The sequence below is a fragment of the Catharus ustulatus genome, chromosome 7 (assembly GCF_009819885.2).
Source record: "Catharus ustulatus isolate bCatUst1 chromosome 7, bCatUst1.pri.v2, whole genome shotgun sequence".
Taxonomy (NCBI): domain Eukaryota; kingdom Metazoa; phylum Chordata; class Aves; order Passeriformes; family Turdidae; genus Catharus; species Catharus ustulatus.
The window spans coordinates 18003164-18022227 of NC_046227.1; the positions used below are offsets into that span (position 1 = coordinate 18003164).

The window sequence follows — 19064 nt, forward strand, 5'->3', positions numbered from 1 at the left end:
TTTTTACAACAGTTTTAATGAATAAATGCAGCAGTTCTTTCAAAAAAATTAACACAAACCAAGATTAATTTTATAGTGCAAGACTGAGCTAATTTGCATACAAAAGTATTAATCTCAGCGTTTTGATAGTATACTGCTTTTCTGTAGTGATTCCTCTCAACGTGACCAGTGTGTTCACAATGACTTCGGTATAGTAGTGAAAATACTAAACACAAAAGTTGTCTTCTGCACTTATATTTAAACCAAAAGTTATCAAAGATCAAAATTTTAACTAGGATTAAATATTGTAAATCAAAACACTATGCATTTGTGTTTTCACCACAATCATTTGGGGTGGCAAGTGAATATAAATATGAATTATAGAGCAAGTTGCTCTAGTAATCAGAATTAGCTAGTAGTTAGCTGAGAACATGAGACCATTACAGTAATATCTAAAATACTTAACAGACTTTGTAGAAAAAAAACTGTTAGCTTTTCTTCAGAAATACCGCTTGTAGTTGTCCGATGTTATTAAAATCAGTTGAGTTAGTTAAAAGAGTTAAAGGCTAGAATGCTCAGCTTCAGACCTGAGTTTTTAAAAACCCTTGCTGTAACTTTCAGCTTTAGTTTAGCAAAAGCAATAGCTGCAAGTGTCCCTTCCAACACTTTTACAGGCCCCTTTTTATACAATGTGGCATTTCTCACCTCCTCTTGGCAGGGCCAAAGAAGAGAAGAGCTCTCTCAGTTCTCCTCACTTGAAGCCGTGCAGATTGAAAGGTGTGCCAGTTATCACCTTGCATCCTCCTAAGGAAGAAAGAGGGGCCTCGAGGTGCTCACAAGCTTGAATGGAATAGGAAACCCTACTGTTCTGGTGGCAATTAAGATACAATAATCCTCCCTCAGACTGTGTATACAGCCCAGTCTGTAATGCACTTCTGTTGAAGTTATCTACATTAGCTTAACCACGGTTTAAAATCATTTCATTGTTTTGCAGAACTTGGCTAGGGAGGTAGCAGGTGATAAATCTTGAATCTGGTTCAGCTACAACTAGAGTAGCAGACTTCAATTTCCAACATCCTAGCCATGCCCTTAATTTGTGGTATCTCACCTTCTGTTCTGCACAGAGATAGTAAACTAGCAAAAGCTAGGCTTATTGTTTCTGAGAGGGATTATGCATGTCTGCTGCAGAACAAACCCACAGAATTACATGCAGTTTAATTAACTGAGAATAGGATTAGTTCTCAGTGGCTTTAACTGCATCACTCCAAAAACGTTCAGGAATGACAAGGATCAGGGTGCAAGGACACAGATTGCATATGATTTGAACAAAGCTTGTACCGTAGGCATTAAGTTGAATTCTTTATTTAAAGCATTCTGTATTTGAAATATAAGATTAATTCCCCTCTCTATTTTTCCCTGTATGCTCTGTCTTTGATTAATGTATTCTGGTTATCATGTTTATGTTATAGTGTGACTACACTATATGTTTATGTTATAGTTACTACAAAAATGAGGCCAAAAGCTTATCACAAATGCAAACGTATTTTCAAAATCTGTTAATTCCACTTATTTTTACTTACTCCTGAGAAGGTAGTTCATACTGTCAAAGTAATAGAGATGCCCTATTACAGACAAATTTTAATAATCTGTTTATTAAAATAGTTTCCATTTACACCTGTACCTGACATACCTAAGTCTGTAATCTTACAAAGGCTAGAATGTTGATACTGCATTTTGGTGTTACCTACAGAAATACAGGCAAATGCAAGACAACATTTCTCTACTGTACACAAGCCAGTGCTATTTTTAAATTCACAATGATAAGGGCAAGGTAAGTTTTTCACATCTATTATATATTCACATTACAACCAAAGAAATACAACTGATGCCACATACCTGAGATACATTATACCAGTAGTAGCAGTTAAAAATGCTTTTGAAAATTTTTTATCCTTACAGAGGTATGATTTCTACAGCTGAAAAAAACCCCTTGATGTAGGCAGTGTACATAGGCAACATATCTAACTTTGCAAAATTAAGCTTCAGCATGCTTAAGATAAAAGAAAGTGTCATACAGTTGTAAAGGCATAGCAATGAGCTTGATATTTCTTACACAAGTTTTTCATTAATCTGTAGAATTATATAATGGAAGAATGTTCCAGTGAGCTTTTTCAACAGTTTCTCTAATAAAATTATTTTGTAATTATACAAATTAATACCAGATGTGATAGCTGTTGCATTGATGCCTATAAAAACCAAAATACTACTCCTCTGACTTAGCTCTGAGAGCAGTCATAAATAGAAAGAGAAAAAAAATAAGTATGACCTTTCCTTAAATATGCACGTTTTGGGGGGTTTTGGTGGCTGTTACTTTTTTTAATTTCAGAAAAGCCTAATTACACTAAACGTTCTCTTATACCACTTAAAATTACTTTCATGTATCAAAAGTGGCTCAACATCTTGGTATAAATCAAGTCTTCTAAATTCCCTTTACAGACAAACCTACTTCTTAGGAGCTGCTGAGGAAAAAGCTACATGCTGCGGAAAGTGGTCATGTCCTTTGGCTCACTGCTTGGCACACACCAATCATCGGCTTCATGGATTGCCTTATAATGTTTCCAGGCTGCTTTGTTGTATACAGGGAGTCTTTCAATTGATTCTGTTGATAAGGCCTGTAAGGAGAAAAGGCTGGAGCTGATGATTCTTTTAAAATGAAGTTATCAGAACAAGGAGTTCCATTAGCAGTTCAGATCAGAGTTGCTGATAAATGTAAAATGGTAGTGTTACATCATACCTTGATGTAAATAACTGCATCTGTACCATAGCCTTCTAAGGAATACAGTTTCAGGTCTCCTTGGAAGTACTGTGCATACAGACGTGATATGGGTAAGCCATAACCAAATCCAGCCTGATGAGGAGAAAAAGTATACTTCTGTTAATTGCATTAATCCGTTGAGTTTTCTGTTTTAACTTAATAGGTAAAATAGACAAACTAAGCATGATGTTTGACAGTAACAGGAGTTCAGGTGTTAAATATTCTGCCTGCCCCCCCCAAGATATTATATACCCCAAAACCAGAAGAATGAGAAAACTATTTGATTCCTTTGTCAGGTAGGGCTGGTAGATAGCACTTCTTGTATTATGGTAGCTTTTTGAAGAGATGCCTTTAGAGAAAACTGTGCTGTGTCTGCATCACACCTCATGGAGATACTAATCTTAAGCACTCAGTGTTCAAGACTCAAAGTCTATGCATTTACAGCTTACACTGAAATTCTACCAAGCCCTGGCTGCAGTAGCAGGACAGAGCCCTAAAGTGTTAAGCATGACTTTTTGTTTAGATTTTAGAGGTAATCTCTCAATGAGCATACAGAACACTTCTCTGTAAAGACTTCATGTTTAGTGAGTTGCAGAGTCATCTACAGGCAGAACTACATTATTTTTAAATGACGCAATGTGGGAGAATAAATACAGGAAAGCTGTTCAGAAATTCTAATTTCTTCTTTACTTCTTGTGCATTTATTACATTCACATGAGACCAGAGTGGATTCTTCATATGCCCTGTCACATCTGTGTGCCTTCATCCTTGCTGGGGGTTGGCACAATTGACTACACAATACAAATGAAATACGGCATTGATCTGAAGTCACTGCTATAATTATTCTTGCTTTCATTCAGTGCCTAAAAAAATAATTCTGAATCCTGCTCTCACTGCAGTATGTGCAGCAGAACTAAGTATTCTGTTTGAGGTGGCTGACCTTTAGATTTAGTAGAGAAAAAGATAATCTTGAAAAAATTTAAATTATTTTTAGTATTTTATGCCATTTCCCAGTTATGTTTTGAAAAATATTTTAACTAAGCTTGAATTAAGTAAAATTCAAATATTACTCAATGTAATACCTATAAAATCAGTATTTCACAGCTTTGGCTGAATGGGTTTTGTGACCATTAGACCCATCCATGATGCCAGGGTATAAAAGACTTGCATACCAAAGGTGTAGCTCGTGATGTCTCAACACGAGGACGTGGTGCTGTTGAATACATATAGTTGAACAGTCTGTCAATTTTCCTCATAGGAACACCACCACCACGGTCACTCATCTGGAACAAGAAGAAGCATTTAGCTTTACATCCCTGAATACATTTTTATAAAAGACAGCTTCTCTCAAACAATAAAGCCAGAGAAAGTTAAAGTAAAGGATTATTTGAAGCTGTCTCTACTAAGTTATAGATTTTTCTTTAATTCTCATCTTCAACAATGACCAAAGAGAGATGAATCCTTCCCTTTCATCCCTTATCCAAACCATTAAATAAAATATTGCCATAAGAAGCATTGATAATCTCTTGGAGAAAAGGAAATTCTTGAATTTGCATTGCTTTTATCTTGTTCATAACATACTTTTGTCTGAAGTCACTATCTATACCTTTTAGCAAATGCTAGCTTGTCTGTGTATTTTATCTCTATTCCTCAAGAATACTGCCATTTAAATATAATTTACTAAAACCTGTTACCTGAAGGAGTAAGTCAAATGAATTGTTTTACTACAGTTTAGTTAAACCTATGAAAACCCAGTGCTTGCAGCTGGTCTTTGAAATCAAACATGCATGTTGTACAGAAAAAGAAAAAACTGCAAACTGTACTTCAGGAGGTTTGTTTTGTGTGGAATATACAATATATATTTCCCTTTCTTCACTTGCTTCACACCTGTATAGCTCTGTCATTGTCACTTAGAAAATGTTGATGTAACCATGTATAAAGATGCTACTTCATTTTTAGTCTTGGTTGCTTCTAAGCTAGGCAAGACACAAGCAAGTGCAGGATGCTATTGCAGAGCCCTCAGTGTGACTGCAGCCTCTTCATGAGGCAGTATGTGAAATTCCATAAGGGTTTTTTTAACATACGTCATCACATGCAATCTATTAATGGAACCAGATCACCAGCTCAAGTTAATAATATGCTGCTCATGACAGGAAAAAAAAACCCTAATCAAAATAACCTTCAGAACAGTAAAACAAAAAAAGAGTACCTTCACAGTTAAATCCTCATTTCCCAACGTGATGTGTACATGAATTGCAGGATAAATGCAGTGATCAGCATTATGTTCCATGGTGGCTCTCATTGCATTCTGTAATTTTCAAGTACAACTTAAATCCTGTTCACTTTGTACATTATCTTAAAATATTAATTTAGCGGTTATTTTTATCATATATTTACCAATCAGAACAAATGTATATTTGTTTAGAATAGGTTTTTTTATATTCCTCGTTTATTCAGTATCAGTATATACGTAGTTTATTAGAATACAGAGACTTCAAATATTTAACTTTTTTTAAAGGAAACTTGCATAGTTTAACGTACAGCATTTGTGTTCTAGAATTCTCTATAATGCACATAGTACATGCAATATGACACAAAGTCCAAGAAAAGTCTAGAACTAAACTGCTTGAGGAAAGCTCTGTAGGACCTGTTACACATTTTACCAGATTTGAAGATACACAATTTATGGGAAATTTTATTCTCACTTGCTTTATTAACTGTTTTCATACATTTTAAGATTTAAGTTGTCTATTCAGAAGGTATTCAGTGGCTAGGTAAAAGAGATACATCTTCCAAAGCTGTTCATTTTCTATGCAATTACTGTTTCTCTACTAGTACAGGGTAGCTGTGTTGCTGCAGTCAAATACCAAGAAGTTTGCACTTGCAAAAACACGCTATGATCTAGAATCAGTTTGAAAAGTCAAAGCAATACAATCTCAGTAAACAAAGATGTATGGAAGAATTTTGTAATTAATGGTAAGTGCACAGACCTTGAAAAGTTCAAAAACCATGTGATAGAGATGTGATGGCACATACACCACTTGCATGGGCTGTCCTGGTGATTTAACTGGAGAGAAGAGAGTCTAAATAACTAAATAGCACATGAGATGTATTTTATTAATTCCCACAGTAATTCAAAATGTAAATTTGTATTGTTAAGTTTAAAGAAGGAAAATTTAAACAAATCTTTTGAAAAACTGTATGTTAATCAGAAGTCATAATTAAGATTTTTTAATGCTGCTGCTTTAGAAATTAATCTTAAAACCCACTACGGGATCACAAGGGCATATCATAGTTGCCTTCCTCATAGGCAAAGATGGAATGGAACGTCTAGTATAAATCTTTAACCTGTCACAAGAAATGCAGAGAGGGGGAGATGCAGTAATGTCAGGTGAAGACACATGAAATCTTAGTGAGGGAAGCAGCCTGCTAAAATTTGTTACATCAACAGCTATAGCATCAAAAACTTCTACTCATGTCAGTTTACTGATTAAAGGGAGGAATGGGGAAATCATTGTGCCAGATTTTTAAAAAGTCCAATTTATGACAGTAGATACAAGAGAACACGTTAACTATTTGAAAAGCAGAAGAACATTTCACCACTAGCTCCTTTAGAAGATGCCACCATGATGTTACAGAGCATGCCTGGTCCACATTCACTTACCATTCAGCTCTTCAAGGATAAGTTCTGGAGAGCTCATGTAATATAAATCACAAAGTCTCTTGGCATTTTCATAGCCATCTATAATAAAAAGCACAGGAAGTTACATTCCCTGCCCCCTTTTTTTTTTTTTCCTCCTTTAGAGTCTGCCAATAAAACACAAAATTTGAAAGTACTGTGTACTGTCAGGGAGATTTGCATTTTTTTCAGAAAAACTGCCTTTATAGGAAAAAGAAACAAAAATTGTATTTCATGTGAAATAGAACTTCTGCTCCAGGCAGGAAATAACAAAACAATATATGCATATCAGTTTTCAGGATTCTTGTTCTTATCATCTGAATTTACCTCTAATAACTTCAACAACATTGCAGTTAGGATCAATGCTTCCAATGTGTTTTGGATGAGCTGGATTAATTTTCCCACCAAACAGTAAAGCTGCAAAAAAAGAAAACATCATTTTATATCCGGCATAACTTTATAATTTTAGTTTGTGTCTTCAGTTTAGCTAAATAAAAAAATTATATGTAATCTATAATTTTAGTCCTCACCATACTGAAAAGCCTACTATTAATAAGTATTTTAGGAATTGTATTAAGAATAAGTTATAAATGGCAAGGCAAATAGTATACTCCTAAGTGGCACCTTATTACATATTAAGCACTTAAACATTTAAGGAAAATACAGTTGACACGGTACAGATATCATTTCCCCTCCTTTCAACACTGGCACTTACAGTGTTGATTAAGGAGCATTCTGATTGAAATGCGACTCATGTAGAAGCGGTCTAAAAAATACTGCACGTTCTGTGAGGTCACTGGATCAATGCCAAAGCTCTCCTTGTATTCTATTACTCCTTGAGCCATTGTAGGAATCACATCGTTGTGCCGATTCCGGATTTTTATCACAGTATCTGTAAAACTAAAATAAATCCATTGTTAGAATTTCACTTTCAAGGGAATTTAGTACTCTGGCAAACAGAGTGCTTGTCTACAAAAATGAAGACTTACATACAAAAATATCACATCTGCCTACTGCACTAAGAAGGCAGGTCAGTCTTTACAGCATATTTCAGGTGACTAGCATTGAAACAATCAGTAATCCACTGTTTTGACTATTTATAACATTATTATTTATCATCTTGATTCTGCCAAGAGAAAGAGAACACTGTGCCAAATGTTTTCATGCAGAACAACCCAGGCCTGTCAAGTGGCACTCACAGTCAGCCAGCACTGACCAGAGCATTCATAGAGTGACATTAGGCTAAAGTGCTTAATTTCGTGTTTTAATGTACCCTCCTTTTAGGGACAGGGGATAACATTGCTGCAATTCTTCTGAAAAAAAATCGAGATGGGAATTTTTTTTCAGCTTCTTTTTTCTTGCCAGTTCTTTCACGCAGTATTAACAAGATACAACATACGTGACAGGAAAGCCTTACCTGTGAATAGCCCCCAAATCTTCTGAGCTTTTGTCCTTAAAGTCAAGAATCTCCTGAAGGCTTTGGACATACCTTTCAAGAAACAAACAGGATAAAGATCAGTTCTAATATGCCTGCCCAGATCTCTGGTTAGCAATTTGTGGTCTTCCAATGTTGCGTGTTTCCGAATCATTCTACCTGTCTCCCTGTGAATTTTGTTGGATTCCTTTGAATCTATTTATGACTTTTTCTTCCAAAATTTCTAGAGCAATGAATCCCACAATTTAATTAGAATGCATAAAATATCATCTTTGTATTTTAAACCCAGTAGGTGATCACTTATTTGCAGCCCCTGAGTGTTGCTGTTAGTAGAAAAATCTTTCCATTTGTTCTTGATTTAAGTATTTCTGCCATCCCTTTCCTTAGATATGTATTTTCCAAGCTGAAGAATTCTATTTGGTTTCTCCTCACGTAGAAATTGTTCCAACCCTCTGATTATCCCTCTTGGTCTTTTCTGTTCAGGATGGAGCTGCATGCAATTCAAGGGAATAATGGGCTAACACAGTGGTACAATTATATTCCTCCCCATTTGTTATTTAGTTCCTAACACTGTTTTCCTTCTTGCCATCAACTGACATAGCCAGCAAAATATTCCCAGTAGCATCAAAATTTATTTTTCCATTGTAAGGAAGCAAGCACACAGGGAGAGGAGGTTCTTTCCTGTGTTCAACTTTGCATTTGCCCAAATAGAATTAATTTCCCATTTGCTCAGTGTCATCGAGTATCATGAAAATGTAAGCATTGGTGTTTCATTAAAAGCCTTCATCTTCATTGATAGCTCTTTTCATATTCAGTCATCTAGTCAATCCCACTTACTGGCAGATTTTGGCAGATACCTTAACTTTAAAAGCCTTTACAGAAATCCTCATGCCTTTAGCAGTTGCCAAGCAATCTCTTTGTTTTGTTTTCATCTTTAAAAAGTTTATGCCTATTCAAAGACATTCAAATAATGTATTTTAAACTTTAATACCTTTATGTTCTCTCTGTTGTTTTATGTTTTGGCTTTGGGAACTTCCTATTGCTTTTTCTTCATATTTTCTATACCTCTACTCTCAATCTGCAATAACCTGTCTTGTAAATGGTGTCTGCTCTGTTTTGCAAACATTCTGTGCCTTAGTCTGCTTCTGTTGTTTTCTTCAACAAGCTTCTTCACTTTTAGGTAAGTTCCCTATTAAACACTGTTCTGGTGGATTTGTGTTAAAAAAAAATACTAATTTTTGATTCTTCGTACTTGAGTGTGTGCAATCCTTAGTGATGTTTTAATTCCCTTGTGGGTTCTCTAATTGCTCCTAAATGTTTTTTTCCCACATATGTAAATTTAGTTTCTGATCATACTGGTATATTTAACATCTCAGTATAAATAAGGGATGTTCATGTAACAAGCCTATGAACGTTCTTGCAGTAGAAGAGAGTTCCTCCAACCTGTGTATATGCAGAAAGGCACCCTTTAAGGAATGGAATGTCACTGTTCTTACCAGCTCTGCACCAGCTGAACTGAAGGTGTTCTTAGCAGGTTGTCTGGAAGCAAGCTTATTTCCTTCATTATGTTTGCCAATCTCACAGGCAACTCTTGTCGCAGAAACATAAACGAAGTCTTTTCACAGGCATTTTCAGATCCTAAGATCAATATGACATCAGAATGAAGTCAGTACTTGCAGTAGAGAGCTACACAAACTTACTTTCTTGCATAAGAGGCCTATACCTTGATTTCAAAGCTGGCTCAGCCAGGCTGGTAAGCTGGTGTTTATTTCATGGCAGCAGCACATTTGTATTTGAAAATCGATCGCATACTGAAACCTTCCTGTTGCAGTAATGAGACTCTTCAATATATAAACAGAAACTAATGCAACAGTTACAGACCTATACTGTTCAACTTTAAATATGGCTTCTATCCACGTATACTGTTCATTTTATTTGCAGCAAACATTGACTCTAACCAGCACTGATCAAACAATGTGTCATTCTGGGCATGTCAGAGAAGCAAATGAAACCAGCACAGGAAACTTATTTATGAGAAGGATGCTTGACAAAGTATCATAGTCCCATACACCCTGCTTTTCATCACTGATCTTAGTGAATTATCATAACTCAAACACTTTCAGAAAATAAATTCAGTAATATTGATCTCATTTTCAACTAAATATGTTGTAGCTTAAATTCAGTCTTAAAGGAACAAAAGTCAGGTGAATGAATTCACATGAATAGTGAGAAAGAAATGAAAGTAGGACAGCTACTCTGCTTAGCCATTAGGATACTAATACATTTAACTTTTTACGTTTTTAAAAGCTAGAAGTGAAAATACTGCCTCTTGATAACTGACCTGTCCTTTTTTGAGAACAAGTGTCATCTCTGGGAGTGGCAATTAAATATGGTTATTAAAACCAAGGCCTGCTTTTACTCCCACAGAGCTTGTTTTCCTAGGTGAGAAAGGAGGGTGCAGCATGGGGAAGAGACTAAGAAATGCTGTACTTCATTCTCAGCCAGACTTCTTTCTAGACTTAAAGACTGTCATGTAAACAGCATCTGAACTTCCTAACCTGTCCATCTGCTGCAGTGAAGTGCATACTTCAGGACTGGTGTTTAAAAACAGGTATCTCCTAAAAATTAACTCCTGTGTTACTGCTCAGTTCACTCCTTCCATTTGGCACAGGGAAGCTAGGGAAGAAGATTAAAGGAACAGATGAGGAAATAAAAAAGGAAGCCTTAAACACAAAAAATCTTCACCACATTGAAATAGAGCAGTTTACTTCAAAGCATGCAGACTCAGACACATAATAAAATACACTGATGAAAGAATGCCAGTTATAAAAAAGTGAATAATCTACAATAAATTCCTCCACAATGGCACTTATTAGCATTATGTACTGCCTACATATGACCTCTGCCTAGAAACCTTTCCTTCTTCTCCCTAGTGAGATTGCATTTCAGGCATGACTGTTTACTGGCTTTTCCTTTTTCTTTGGTAAAATTCCAAGAACAATTCAGATTGCAGGTATTAGAGTGTAAATATAATCTTTAAATGCCTCATATACTCAAAAAAATCACATTTCACAAAATAGTTTTTGTATCTGAAGGCCTTATCTTTGCAATCTTGGGTCAAATATTGAAGGCAATATAGGGCAGGCAAATTGAACAGGCAAATGACTCTCTTCCCTGTGCAGTTACAGTCTGTATCTAAGCAAAGAATGCGTAAAACTCCTACAGAAAATTCTGTGGTATTATAACCCAAGACCAGACCTAAATTTGTTTATAGAATATTTCATTTGTTTAAGTTAGCTTTACCAGATTTTATTATTTCCTCTTTGACTGCTCTCACTCTTGCAAAAGGAGGGGGAAAAAATCCTTAATGAAAACATCATCAGATTATAATGGCTACAGAATGTCTTATACACAAAAACTGTCTCTGCCTTGCACTCTTTTTTATTTCTTAGTTTTTACTCTGTGATTAAATCCTTAAGCAAAAGAGGCAGAAAAAATATTGTAGAAGTTTTCAAGATTACTTTTACTTTATGTTTAGGTACTAAGAGGAAAAAAGTATCTCCTTGTGTGAAAATGTTAGTGTGCCTTGAAAACAAACACTGATATTATGGTAAGCATTTTGTCAGTAGTGGTAAAATAATACAGGTAAAAGCAAGCTCTAAATTGCAAGATTCTTTGCTTAAAAGTACAGTAGCAACAGAGCATATGGTGGAGTTCCTGTAGGAATCTGGAGTTTTAAATGTCAGATGTATTTCATTGCCACAAGTGAAATGTTAAATAGATGGATGAAGTGACAGCAGATAATTGTGAGAAAGTCTTTCTGCTTATACAAAGTTTGGGGTTCTAGGATTAGTTCTCACTTAGGTTTTACTTGCAAAACTATAAAAAGCCATGAAACTATTAACTAGTTAAATTATATAACATGTAAACACGTATGCACACCAAAGTGCCTTGGGTACAGAAAGAGAACATTATAGAATGACTCCAACCTCGGGCTTTGAAAAGGTGTCTCAGTCTGACTTACACAACCTTTTTCTATGTGGTCTTTGCTTTAAAGCAGAATAGAAGAATTCCTGTGATCCCTTTTGTTTCCAAGCTGACAGTCAAACCTGGAAGCATTAGGAGTGGTTTTGGCACTCACTGTAAGACACAGTATCCTGTTACTGATTTACTAATTTTCAAGACTAGATTCCAAATCCTCCAGGACGGCTCTTGGTGCCTGCATCCTGTCCCTTCTCTCACACACCTTCCAAAACAGCAACACTGGGGGCAGGATGTTTCTGTAGGGCCCAGGCAAGTGACCGAGAAGTGATGAGTGTTCCAGCCCCTCGGTGCCAGCTGAGGCTAAACGCTCCATGTGTTTGGAAGATGCCTTTAAAAGGCTGCATGCTGCTTAGCAAAAGGCTTAACCAGTCTCACCTGTCTGAGTCACTGTTCTAACACTACCAGTTGTCACAGCTGTTCCCAATCCTCTCCCCCAACACTGCGGGTTCTGCAGGAAAACACCCAACTACGCTGGTGCTACCAAAAACTGGAGTTTCCAGCTAAATTTCAACCTTGTCATAGTTGCGGTCTCCGGGAATGAGCTAACTGGGCAGAGGCAGAGCCCTTTTCTGCCAGAAAGCACAGCACTAACAGATAAGCAACAGCCGGGCAGCGCTGACGGGGTGAGGGGTCGTGGCCGTCCCGCTCCTCTCGGGCGCCTATAGGAGCGGGGGCAGCGGTCGAGGGCGGCTCGGCAGGGACTCACCGAAGTCCAGAAACTGCTTCATGGAGAGCGGCGAGGGGGAGAAGCGTGAGTAGAAGTCCACCTGCTGCGGGATGTTGCTCGGGGAGGCGCTGCCCGGGGCAGCGCAGCGCAGAAGGGCTCGCAGCAGCCTCATGGTGCAGCTCCGTCCCCTCCGCTCAGGCCGGCCCGGCCGCCATTTCCCGCCGCGCCGCTCCCCCGGCCCCTGCCCAGGCCGCGGCCGCCTCCGCCGCGCCGCCGGGAGGAGGTGCCCGAGGGGGTGGGTGTCTCCGCCTGGCCCGGCCCAGCAGCGGCGCGGAGGAGAGGGCGGCTCTGAGGGAGCGGGCCGGCAGCGCCTGACAGGGACTCTCAGCTACCTCCGGCGCCTCGAGGGCCCAACGGGACAAGGCGACGCTCGCTTCTGGAGGAGCTCGGCCACGGACAGGTACGCCGCGTTACGGATGGCGGTGCCGCCGCTTGCCCGGCGAAGGGCTGCGGGTGCGCCCTGCCCACGGCCGGGGAGCCGTGAGGGCGCCGGAGGGGCTGTGGGCGCGGGGGCCGGGAGCGCTGGGGCCGCGGTGAGGCCGAGAGATTCCCGTGCACCAGCGGCTCTCGCCTGGCTCTGGGTGCCCGGGGGCTCAGCGCACCCGGGCCTCCTCTTCGCCCTGGCGTGGGGCCGTGGCGGGCGGCGGGGGCTCGGTCCGGGCGTGGGTGTCCTCCCCGCGGGCAGGACACGAAACTGCAGAAACTCAGAGAGGCGCTGGCGTTGTTTGTAGGGCTGGCGGGAGGGCAGAGCCCACCCAGGGCCATCGGCCGGGCTTAAACAGCCGTGTGTCTTCTCGCTATCGCACCTGCATCTGCCCAGCTGCGGCGTGGGCGGGGGTTTCTTTCAGTTACCAGAAAAAAAGATAATCAATCAAACAAACAAAAATTACAGAGGAAGAATAGAGCTCCTGCCTTTACAGATGCACTCCTGATCGGTCAGCAACGATCGCAATAGGTGTCTGTATTGGTAGAAAAGGCACTTGGACTGTGTGTCGTAGTGAATCACTTTATGGCCTGTTAAAATGCAACATGTGAGGTACCAAACTCTGTATTGAATGATTTATTGTCCTGCTCTGGTAGAAATATCTAGAATACTAACAACAAAAAAGGCTGTTAAGAGTGATTATAAGCATTTCTGATAAACTTACTGCAGTATAAATGTTAAAAACATTTTTGGTACTAGGCTCTCATCTCCATCAGATCTATTGGTACAGATGATTTTTGATACCTGGTAGCTTGAGCTAGGTGCTTCAAAAGAGGGACGCCAAGACAAATTCTTGGGCAGTTATTATCAGTCTAAACTCTGCAATCAACAGCCATGTAAGAATCTTGGCCCTTTTTGACCTTCATTGCTTTGCTGTTTTGTTACCAAGTGTTTGCCACGTGGTCATCTTCACATCCTCTTAAGTCTGTTTCTGTGGTAGTTTCAGTCAGTTCTGTAGTCTGTTATAATGAGGTTGCTCCAGATATTATTTTTTGCTAATATTTAAATTAGTTTTGTCTCTTCTAGCTATTAATAATGTTTAGACTGTTAGTTCCAGGTTTCATTGTGATACGTTTTTGACTTATGCAATACAGCCATATAGTTCAGTTTGCTATAAAAATTCTAGCTACTTATGTCAAGCAAGCACTTAGCTACTTTCAAATAATATGAATTTTTCAGTAATTTCTACCTTTGTTTTGGTAAGCATACCTGCTTTAATAATTTAATATTTGATATGTGCCCTAGCAGAGTTTGAAGTCAAGGTTCACTCTGTTATTTACTACATGGGCCATAATTCACATGAATATACAGAGGTGTGTGCATCTAGTCCTATGTACAAAGTTACTATGAAAAGTTCCCCTTGAGTCCAGTGGAATACATCAAATCCATTTACATTTCTCAACAGGCAAGATTTGCTCCTTGAGGGCTGTAGGGGGATGGTCTTTCCAGTATGGCAGGCTTGAGGGGTGTCCCACCTGGAGAGGTGCTGGTCACAGCCTGCTGGGGTGTGGGAGAGTTCAAGGGCCTCTCTTGCTACTGCTCTTCATTGAGTCAGGAGATGCTTGGCTTTAGTAAAAAATATGTTTCCATCCTACCAACCAAGTTTGTAACTACCCTAAATTTTGGGGGAGAAAAGTCTAGTGACAGTGGTGCAGCTGAGGGAGGTAACTTCTGAAATCACAGAGCAGGCCTGAGGAGGTGTGGGAGGGAATGCACCATCACAATTCCCCACATCTGATGTCAGTTCATGGTGCTCCACAGAGTGACACTGGGTCACCTCGTGCTTCTCTGCTACAAACAGGTTAATGCTATGTTCCAGTTGTAATTTGAGAGAAGTTTTTGGTTACCTAATTATTATGGTTTTGTTGAATGTTAATAGTATGTATCAAGAAGGCCTCTTCAACTGTGCCATCCATCAAGTTATTCTCCACACTACACCATACTGAAACACTGTTCAATAAGAAGCATTATCCAAATTTACCTTTTGCATCTCAGTGGGCAAGGTGCCCTTGTGACCTTCCCTTATAATTACTGTTAACAGTAGATTGTACCCACAGTGAAGAAATACATATAGTGTGGAGTGTACTACAGTTACCATAGTGATTAAAATAAAGAAAATAAGTGAGGGTCTCCAGCCTGTGGGGAGCTTGTCGATGTGTGAATCAAATTTGGTTCATGCTGGCTGTGGTTGCTCCTGTGAGAAGGATAAGCAATCCTTTGATGGCTAACTGATCTCCAGTGGAAATGTGCTGGCATCATTCCCAGTTCCATTCCTGAAAAGAGAAAACAACAATATTAACAGTGGATTATGCCCTGCTTTTCATTTGCGTTTTTTATTGTGGGTTACCTATATTCACCCCATACATTTATTAAATCAACTTTTCAATATTGTTTGGTTTCCTTTAAACAAACCTTGTACCTGTGACTTGTCTCTGACATGATAGTGGGGGTGGATATCCCAGGGCATCCACTACAGCAATTTTGATACAGCAATCACATTAGTCTGTTCAGTGCTTTGTTGGATTGTCCCCTTTTAAGGTTGTCTTATTTCTTTTTAATGTTGCATTGAAATGCAGGAAATACTTGATTCAGTCAGCCTCCAGATGCAGTTTCCTGAGCAGTAACTGCACCAATAGTATGTGAGAATGAAGCAGGATTAGACTGCTTTTTTCATCTGGTTTGTAATCCAACTGTACTTTAACCTTTATGCTGAAAACTGAATGACTTTTTCTGCTCTGGCCAGGGAGTGGTGGCAAATTGGCAAAACAGACAGACAGCTTGTCTGTCTCTGCAAGACTTCTACGAATACAGCTTGTTGGCAGGTCTTGATTATTGCTGCTTGTAGGCCACTCCAGGAACACCAAGGAGTAGCTCATGCTGCTCAAGTTTGTAATAGTTTGGAACTTGTACTTGAGAATTGTACTCAAAACCGTGTTAGGATGATCTCTCAGCTGTGAGCCAGCACTAGTTCAAAGCAGTGTCTACAAGCAGTACATCGAGTCTTTTCTTACGATGGCTCTGGATTGACTTCATCTTTTAGATGTATGTATTACTCTGTTGTTGGTTTGTGCTTCAGCTTTACAGACATGCCTTAAAACTGGCATTCTGCCTAAAGTTATCTTTGCACAGCAGTCCCCAGCCACAGGACGTGGCAAAGGCTGCCAGAGGTTAAATAAATCATTGTGCATTGTAAGCTAGAGACCATACACAGTCACATGAACAGTGAGCACTTTTCTCAGGAAAAGTTGTGCAGGATGACCAGTCACAGAAGTAACTGGATAAAAGAATGGTGGATAATTCTTTAAATTCTGTGTTCAGAGAAGAACCTCTCTATTTACCTAAAGGTGTTTTCCTCGTCTTGTTTAAATTATCAATCGGATCCTGATCCATGTAAACATGTTCTGTTAGAATATTGGAGAAAATTTTGAATGCTCTTTCTCCCCTAAAACTTGTTTCTCTCATTGATGATTTTCTAGGGGCTTGCTCTGTGATCCAATGTGACACTGGCCAGAGCTCTAATGTACTAACTTCTGTAAATTCTTATAAAAACCAAAAAGGAGAAATTTATTATTTTTGTTATTTTGCACTTTTCCTACTCATATTCATGCGTGTTGATGTTGTTGAAATTCTACTACATCTTGAGCAATAATTTAAATGGGACAGAACAATTCAGACTTCAAAAGAACTGAAAACACAATGTTTAATAGAACTTCAATTAATTGTTTTGGGGGTTTTTTTACGTTTTAACATTGCAGAGCATTACATAGAAAGACTTTCTCATTTGTTAAGGTGGCACTGGAAGTCATCGGTTCTTGGGTGCTGCATGTACTAGTGCTTTTTTCCTTTTCTCTAAGGACCTCCAAAGTAGGTGCAGCTCAGATTAAGGAAAAAACTTAAGTTGCCAGATGTGAATATCCTTAGAATATTTCTTTCTTTTCTTTCAGGGGTTTATATGCTTGGCTGCAATGCCTGCACAGTCACCTCACCCATCTAGCCATGTCTCTTTTCAGCTTGTGTACTTAACCTGCACAGATTGTTTGTTGTTCTTAGGTTTGTCTTCATTCTTAGGTTTTTGTCAGTAAGTTGAGCTCTTGCTATGCTAGACAAATTCTTAGGGTTATACTGGTTTATCTGGCTTTGGTCTCTTTTTTGTAGAGATAGAAATAAAAGTATATAAAAATGTGGTCAAAAAAAATGGAGAGGTTTCTATAGGAATTATGAAACTAAGGCAGATTTAAGAACAGATGGGTTTACTTTTATCCAGTGTATAATTAAATGGTGGAGTTTGTGAATTCATGTGCAGCTTTGTGATTCAAGATCAGGAGTCAGTTGGAGAAATTCTATGATTATCATGGATGCTCTTAGTCACACGGTTTAGTTTTAGGTAGTTCTGTGAGGAGCTGTGACCCTTATGGGTGTCTTCCAATTTGAGATATTCTTGGGATTCTATGTATGTCTTTTGGATACAGGAAGAATATACTACACAGCTACAGAAGTTAAGCATTAACATTTTTGGGGAACAGGAACAGCAGAGTATTTTGTGGACAACTCTCAGCAGCTGCCAGAGGTGGGATGCTGGTCTGGGTGGATCTGTGGTCAGGTCCAGGGTGGCTGTTTTCTTACTGCTCCTCCTTGCTCAGCTGGAATTGGTCAGAGTGCCTTGTAAGCAGGCTGGCACTGATGCACTTCTCAGCTCTGGGCTGGGGTATTGTTGGACCCCTCCAAGTCAAGAAACTAAGCTGTATCCTACAAACATTTCTTTTAATCAGTGCACCAGTTGCATTATTTCATATGTTCCTAGCAAAAGTATTTTACTTTTCTGTCCCTTCCTTCCCTATCCCCCAAGACACTGGAATTGAGGGATAAAATACATAGTTAGCATTGTGTATCAGTGATGAGGGGGGTTTATCTTGGTCTGCAGCAGCAAGGATGCCTCCTCTTGCAAAAATCTGTTCTCTGTGTTTCCTGGGATATTTGAGGCCCTGAAAAGGTGCTGCTTGCAAACAACTATTTTGCAGAGCTAGAAATGGAAGAAAGGGATCTTTCTTGCAATATGAAAAATGCAAGCTGCTGGTCCCCAACCCTTCATAATGACAATGTCACACCTTACCTGGGGTTTAAGGCCTGTTATAGCAGCAGTCTTCTGGGATAAGGAGTTTTGCTGTGTTTTTTTCACAAGGTTAGGACTCAGCAAGGTTTATGAGCCTGTAAAAGGTGTATGGTATGAATTATGACTCTGGGGCCTGGAAAGACAGACATTGAAAGGTATCTGAGGACTGGGATAAAAAAAGTGAAGCAACTGATTACACAATCCCTTTAGAGAAATACACTGCTCCCACTCTTGTTGTGCCACACAGCTGTGCCGTCTGGCGAGGCAGCTGAAGCATGTCCAAGCGTGTCCACAGGCCTCTGCTGGCTCAGAGCAGGGCTGCAGTTGTTTCAGTCTCCTGGCCTCCACCAAACAACTGCTGCCACACTTGCCTGCTCTGTGCTGGGAGAAGTTTCTGCAGCTGTTGAACATGAGCAGCTCTTTGGTTCTGTGCAGTCTGTGGAGTTTAGACACGCTGCAGCCATAATGATCAGCATTGCAAGAAGGGTGCTTTATGGGGAGTGGTGGTTCAGTGCCCCTTTAAGAAGTTTCCTTTTACCTCACGTGCTGATTCCTGATTTGTGTCCAACTGAGCACCCTGTTGCCTCTCTTTTTCCACATGTAACTGTTAGGGACAGGTGGCTACTGAAACTGAGCTGTGGTGGCTCCTTAAATTGAAACCTATATTCTCTCATAAGGTATGTCTGCTGTGCTGCAACAGTTAAACATAGGGGAAAGTATTACAGTTTACCAACATTCTGTTTCTGTACCTTGAACTATATAGTGTGTGTGTATATTTTTATACAGATACA

At 39.3% G+C, this 19064-nt stretch overlaps 1 protein-coding gene across 2 annotated transcripts; it reads right to left on the reverse strand.

Moving 5' to 3' along the window:
* Window positions 1-1604: 1604 nt before the first annotated feature.
* PDK1 (pyruvate dehydrogenase kinase 1) lies at window positions 1605-12892 on the reverse strand. Of its 2 annotated transcripts, XM_033064372.1 has the most exons (12): window positions 12659-12722; window positions 10467-10584; window positions 9405-9546; window positions 7891-7962; window positions 7189-7373; window positions 6801-6890; window positions 6459-6536; window positions 5785-5861; window positions 5004-5102; window positions 3967-4077; window positions 2774-2887; window positions 1605-2651 (listed from the first exon to the last, which is right to left on the reverse strand). In XM_033064372.1, the coding sequence occupies exons 3-12, from the start codon at window positions 9512-9514 to the stop codon at window positions 2511-2513; spliced, it is 1077 nt and encodes a 358-aa protein (XP_032920263.1). In that variant the 5' UTR covers window positions 9515-9546; window positions 10467-10584; window positions 12659-12722; the 3' UTR covers window positions 1605-2510. The 2 variants fall into 2 exon arrangements, with proteins under 2 accessions (XP_032920263.1, XP_032920262.1); XM_033064371.2 differs by lacking the exon at window positions 10467-10584 and having other exon boundaries at window positions 12659-12892.
* Window positions 12893-19064: the final 6172 nt, after the last annotated feature.

Excerpts from the sequence above, each read along its gene's own strand:
- PDK1 (XM_033064371.2), bottom strand. The coding sequence starts at position 12,791 with ATGAGGCTGCTGCGAGCCCTTCTGCGCTGCGCTGCCCCGGGCAGCGCC. Across the intron at positions 6,891-7,188 it reads AATGCTCCTTAATCAACACT|CTTTACTGTTTGGTGGGAAA; the intron begins GTAAGTGCCAGT and ends CTTTTTTTGCAG. Across the intron at positions 4,078-5,003 it reads ATGAGGATTTAACTGTGAAG|ATGAGTGACCGTGGTGGTGG; the intron begins GTACTCTTTTTT and ends TTCTTGTTCCAG.